The sequence below is a fragment of the Vanacampus margaritifer genome, chromosome 8, assembly GCF_051991255.1.
Source record: "Vanacampus margaritifer isolate UIUO_Vmar chromosome 8, RoL_Vmar_1.0, whole genome shotgun sequence".
Taxonomy (NCBI): Eukaryota; Metazoa; Chordata; class Actinopteri; order Syngnathiformes; family Syngnathidae; genus Vanacampus; species Vanacampus margaritifer.
The window spans coordinates 11,124,991-11,131,454 of record NC_135439.1 but is presented as its reverse complement, the minus strand read 5'-3'; the positions used below and the strand labels follow the sequence as shown (position 1 = coordinate 11,131,454).

The 6,464-nt window shown below is 37.1% G+C and overlaps 1 protein-coding gene across 1 annotated transcript; it reads right to left on the bottom strand.

The window, feature by feature from the left end:
• Positions 1–70: 70 nt before the first annotated feature.
• slc25a20 (solute carrier family 25 member 20) lies at positions 71–6,002 on the bottom strand. The gene is made up of 10 exons (XM_077572397.1): positions 5,842–6,002; positions 5,641–5,757; positions 5,303–5,395; positions 5,043–5,170; positions 4,875–4,965; positions 3,277–3,394; positions 3,131–3,203; positions 2,928–3,037; positions 1,871–1,995; positions 71–1,458 (listed from the first exon to the last, which is right to left on the bottom strand). Exons 2-10 carry the CDS (start codon positions 5,743–5,745, stop codon positions 1,396–1,398), a joined length of 906 nt encoding a protein of 301 aa, XP_077428523.1. The 5' UTR covers positions 5,746–5,757; positions 5,842–6,002; the 3' UTR covers positions 71–1,395.
• Between the last annotated feature and the right edge of the window lie 462 nt (positions 6,003–6,464).

Here is a 6,464-nt window from a genome sequence, read left to right as displayed (position 1 = left end):
CAGTGGACACATCGCAGTCAAACAAATGGGCAAAGGAAGAACACAGGAAAAGGACTTGTCACACTTTAGATCCCATTTAAGTTTTTTTTATTATGATTATTTGCACATTTCCACACGGCAACATTCATGTACAGGTCGATCGATCTCACCGCGAGTCCTCTCTGAAGCAATATTGCTGAGACGTGAACACACAGTATAAAAACAAATGTACCTTTTCCCTGATATGTTCACATAAGGCAGAGAGGTAAGGCACAAGATTGTCCAGATCACTCCCTCACTGCCTCTTAGAAAACCACAGCAGAATGAAAATAAACATTTCAAAACAGGAGTGAGAATATTTGAGCACTGTATTTCCTCATATAGTGGCTAGAAGTGTTTATTTAATACATTGAAAAACATGATCACGGTCAACTAAGGATAAAATGAGCAAAACACATTTTTTGTAGACATTTTTTTTTTTATGGAATTGGAGAATCTATATTGTTGTATTTAATAGAATAATGCTGGCATAACAAGCAGTTTTACATTTAACAGTCAGTTTTGTCTATCCACAAAACACATTTCAGATATCAACATCTACATGTTTCCTATCCACTATTGTCATTTAAGATATCCGCAAGTTTGAACTAGGTGGAATGATTTCGTAGATACCTACAACTGCAATTATGACTAGTCAAAATGGTGTTGTTGATAATTTAATGAATATACAAAACTGAATTGTAGATATCAGTAAAGAAAACCCCGTAATTACAAATAATAGAAAGCCATTGTTGACATCAACAATGTTAATTCCAGACAGTTGACAATTAGTTAGCTTTTAAACGGTAAAACTGCAAGCGGATTAAGCTCAACTTCCATTGCTGGTCACATGGTCACCCTCTGCTGGTACAACCAAGTACTGCACTACATTTCATCTAAAATGCTTAATTTCACACAAGCAACCACATTCTTCGCGAGCGTCATTTCATCATATTTTTTTTAAATAAATATTTTTAAAAAAATAATAAAAAATAATATATATATATATATATATATATATATATATATATATATAAGGGGATGCTGTTGGTTGAAACAAAACATTATTAAGTTGAGAACAACATAGTGGCAGTGAAGAAAAGCCTCATATGATTTGGTAGGTGTTGCTGTTTTGTTTAGCGACTGGGTTCTTCAATGCCTCGGTGTCTAAGATCTGAGTTAATTACAGATGCTACTCATTGCTACAAAGGGGGGGGGGGAAGCTCTATTTGAGTTGGAGGCCACTATTTGAGGAAATACGACTTGCTCCAAAGACCACAACTTTCAAAATGTAATCAAGTAGAGAATTGGAAATCTGTTTAAATTATAAAGTCCGAGTGTGTGTGTACTAATTAATGCACAGTAAAAGCAAATCCATCACATGTTGGGTGACAGCCAGTTCAGGAATTTCATTGCTAGCTCAAATCCCAAGAAGCAAGCCTGAGGACGCAAATGGACAAAAAAAGTTTCATTAGAATGACTCGGATTCTTAGTCATGTCTCGCGTGAATGCTGCCATTTGCATACTAACATCATCACTCACTGCTACATGCTAACATGCTAATATGCTCTCATACTGAAAGCGGTCCGTAAAAATTATATCCATCTCTGGAGCCAAGTAAACTAACAAATATTACAAAACTATTATTTGATATTTTAATTAAAATGCACATAAATAGCAAAATGTCTTAAAACAAATAGATTAAAGGCTTATGTTTGAACGTAAAAGTTAAAAACACAACTGAACTGTGCTTAGGCAGTGATTGGATTGCGCAACTGCAAGTGCTCATACCACACTTAAAGAATCATTGTTATACACATAGTGATGATTATGTACATATTTATATACTCACGGCGTTTGCAGGAAAAGCTCGAAGCATGACAGCATTGAAACCTTTATATAATGAGCCAATGCCTTCCTCTCTGATCAGCTCACGCAGAACATCCCGGAAGCCATTGGGATACTTTCCTTCAGGAGCTATAGTGATCGACACAAACAAACTATTACTCTAGTTTTAGAAAATTAGCAAAGCAATTGAGCTATCTTCATTGTCTCCTTAAAAGAAGCAAATAAGAATTCGGTCGATCTCACTCATTCAAACTAAATTTGTTAAACAGTACACAGTTAGCTTGCTAATTGCTTCACGTTGCTAAATGAAGGTCCACCATATGCCCAATAAATGCTAACGTTAGCCAAAAATGTCCACCCCAGCTTACACATTTTTTTTGTTTGCAGGTACAGTACATGGTCTGCTTGATTTAAAAAAAAAAAAATGTATGGGAGCTTGACTAATATGCATTTCTGACAGCATAACGTCAAGTTCATACAATAAATATTAAGTTCTACTCAAGTTTGAGTTTGAGTCGCTGTTATGTATGTTCAATGTCATTAAAAAAAAAACACCAATGTTGTTTACTTGTTTTAAATTTTTTTGCCAAGTTCTCTTAAATTAAGTAATATACAGTATTCCGTTTATTTTTATTTTTATTTAAAATGGTATATGTTCTATACAGCTCCACTAGTCTAATTCTGATTAATATTGCACTTGTGAGACATAAATAACACAACAAAATTGATCTCAGTGGGCGGCCATTTTGCCACTTGCTGACGGCTGAAAATGACATCGCATTTGCTAAAGGCTCAGGTAAAACGACCAATCATGGCTCAGCTCTCGAACATCACATGACCAAACTCGGAAAACAGGCAAGCTGTGATTGGCCGTTACCTGAGCAACTGTGATGATGTCATTTTCAGTCAACAGAAAGTAACAAAATGGCCGCCCCCTGAGATTGATTAAATTAAGTGGATTTTGCTGCTATTGTAAAGAAAATTTGGGGGGGCTTCCGCTTTATAACCAATTTCATTTAAAGCCATGTCCTCATTTTGAATACCAACTGGTGGGTCGGCACCTGTTTGGTAGCGAGACTTGAGCACATCAGGGGGAATGGCCACGGCCCAGTTAAATATTCCTGCCATCCCTCCGGCGAACAGCACACTGGGAATGCTGAGTTCGTCATGACTGGGCGAGCGAGAGAGAGAGAGAGAAACAGAAAGAGCAGCTTCGGGTTACGTCTCATTTATATAAAGAGGTTGATCCGACGAGAGTTCTCACCTCCTTCCTGCCGGCGTGAGGACGTTCTTCAACCACTCGTATGACATGAAATACATGCCGCTTGCAGGAACATCTGACTCACACACAAAAGTCTTGGATTATTACACACCTGGCGAACTTAATTGCAAAGCGAAATAAAGCAGCACCTCTCATGAGAGTCAACGCGGTGCCTTTGTAGATTCCTCTGATGCCGGACTCCTTGTAGAGCTGCTTGACGCAATCCATCGGCCCGGCGTACTTCACTTTCCCAGAGGAAGCCTGGATCTACACGCACGCACACACTTGCAACTTAGCAACCTCTTTTGACCTTTGCTGATCATAAACATGCATTTAAATCAGATGTTTTAATGAGTAAAAAGTTAAGTGCGCTTTATATTGTCTATCTAGAGCAGGCATCAAGAAATACATTTTATGCCAAATAAATAACCAAAAATGTGTCTGGAGCCGCAAAGCATTTGTAGATTGCGATGATGGGAACAGTGTGTTAGTGTTAGTCTAATTCTGTACTGAGTACTGAAGGCCCAAGAGCTAATTAGAGTTGCACCACAAACGACACAAAAATATGCAGCATCCAATACTTTGACAGTCATTTTTTTCTACCTTTCATCTTTAGTTGTTGATTTTTTTTTGTGTGTGTGTAATTTTTCTTACATTTTTAGCCTTTTTCTGCCTTTCCCTAAAATTCATGGCATTTTACGGACATATTGTGGTCATTTTCTGCCTCTCTACTTCCTTTTTTTGGAAAACGTATGGCAATTTTTTAAAAACTTTTTTCTGTAATTTTTGCCAGCAAATTTCAGATATTTTTGGCAATTTTGCGGACATTTTATGGTAATTTTCGTGATTTAAAAAAAAAAATTATAGCTACATTTTGAACATTTTCCTATCTGCCTTTTTCAACAAAAAAAAAATACATTTTCTGACTTTTTTGGCAACTCGAAAAATATTTTATGGTAATTTTCTGACTTTTGTTTTTGGATATTTTCTTTTCTGCCTTTTTTGTATTCAATTCTCTGACTTTTTGGGCAATTTCATAGACAATATATGGTAAATTTCTGCTGTTCCTCTTCACTTTTTGCATTTTATAATAATTTTTGGGATATTTTTAGGTATTTAAATAAAAATAATCTTTTTCTGACAACTTAAAAATTTGGATTCTTACCTATCTGATTCCTTTAAATCAATCTTCCACTTCAACCCCCCCCCAAAATATTTACAATATAATGTTGCACGCACCCTGACTAGTCTAAACGTGGCATTCAAATTAATATTGCATTTGTAGAATATGAATGAAGTAGCAAACTCCAGTCGTTTTTATCCATTTCAGGGGGCGGCCATTTTGCCACTTGCTGTCGACATCACAGTTGCTCAGGGCTCAGGTAACGACCAATGGTACCTCACCTGTTTTCTAAGTTTGGTCATGTGATGTGCGCAAACTAAGCAGTTACCTGAGCACCTTATGATGTAATTTTTTGTGAACATTTTTTGGAATATTTAATTATGCATTAAAAAAAAATCTAAATCATTAATTCATTTGAAGAATATTTTATCTAAATAAAATGAATATGTAAAAAATGTTTTATTAATTTCTACTATTTTTATTTTTTTTTAGAGATCCATAAAAAGCCACATGTGGCTCCAGAGCCGCAGGTTGCGGACCTGATCTAGAGTGTGGATTTCCACCTATTGTGGGTTGGTCAGCAACATATTGCACGCAATAAACAGTGTTTTGAGGTTAGCTAACCTGAAGTAGACATTTGATTCGCTCGCCAGGAGTCATGATGGCCGTGGTGAAGATGCCGGACAACATGCCTGCTGCAAACAGCTGTGGATACCTGCAGGTGGGAGGCAAAATCATCACGCTCGGTGCCGGCAACTACCAAATCGCCACAGAGGCAGAGTAGTAACCTACGAGAGGATATCATTGGGGGTTTTCTGCTGCAGTTTCTTGCCCAAACCGAAACCGAAGAAACAGACGGCAAACATCGGCGTGACTCCGATGATGGGGGCTGCCATACCTTTGTAGAGCCCTTTTACTCCCTGCAAAGAGGAAGATGGAGAGCCTACTTCCACATTTGGCAAAAAAAAACTGTTTAAAGCACTTTCTGCTCTTGACCACTATTCGAGCAAATACGGTATTTCACCTCAAGATAAAGTTACACGGCTGCTTACCTCTTTAGCTAATGTCTTTTTACAGCAATCAATTGTCCCAGCATACATGAGGCTCTCTCCTGGCTTGGGCTTTGGTTGAGTCTGTAGACGCACCTGAGAGAACAATTTAAACACAATATTATACAAAAATACAATGCATTGTCGGATGGTGAGTGAGTGTGCAGTGTGCTGGGAGGAGACACGCAGAGACGATTGCACGTTAATGTGGGTCAAATTACAGTAATGCTGTACAGTACACGGTCATTTTCAGCTAAATAAAAAGGCTGTTTATAATCCCGCAACTGCCTTTATGTGGGAACCATTGAGCGAATGTTTTGGCACATACACGCACGATTTACTTTTATAGTGTCGAGGGGGTGACCGGCAAAGACGAGGCAGACTCCGCCGAAACCTCCAGCGAAGAAGTTCTTCATTGGGCTGATCGGCTGCGGCTGTTTTGACATTTTGACTTTTCGCTTTGGAAAAACAAAAACAAAGACAATTAAAATGTACGCATAAGTATACATGGAGGGGTGAAAAAGAGGAGAAAATTAGCTCACCTGATCGGCCGCAGCTACAGGAGGAATTATTGCAAGTGAGTGGCTGTCTAACCGCTGGACCTTTCACCCACATATAGACCCGGACCGATTTGACTGCAACACACAGCGAGACTGGTACGTCGTTTGTTGTCCGGCTTAACCAGTTTACTTGCGGGTTTCTTGAATGTATCACTTGTCTTTTAAAATTATATGTTCGCATTTTTTTTCTTTGATTGCATCACTTATTCTTTTAATATTAACACATATATATATTACAACATTTTATTTAAATCTTAATTGTGACTCAAATGTTTCATTTAGTGACTGAAGAAATGCAATTATTTATTTATTTTTTATTTATTTTTTCTGGAGAGCTAGCTCAGTATTGTTCATTCGGTAATTTCCCCGATTTAACATGTCATCATCATTGCTCTCGTTTTTTTAAAATAAATAATTAAAAAATATATATATAAATGCAATTATAATGCAGTACTATACTGTATTTATTACAATTGAGTGAAAGTAAAATTTTAACTGTACAGCAAATTACTGTAATAGATTACTAGAACAAATATGTTTATAGTTTAAGTCTTTTTGTACACACTGGTTCATGTGCAGTTAATTTCAAAAAGTGTTATATATTA

Excerpts from the sequence above, each read along its gene's own strand:
- slc25a20 (XM_077572397.1), bottom strand. The coding sequence starts at position 5,745 with ATGTCAAAACAGCCGCAGCCGATCAGCCCAATGAAGAACTTCTTCGCT. Across the intron at positions 5,171-5,302 it reads AAAAGACATTAGCTAAAGAG|GGAGTAAAAGGGCTCTACAA; the intron begins GTAAGCAGCCGT and ends TCCTCTTTGCAG. Across the intron at positions 3,204-3,276 it reads CGCGTTGACTCTCATGAGAG|ATGTTCCTGCAAGCGGCATG; the intron begins GTGCTGCTTTAT and ends TGTGTGAGTCAG.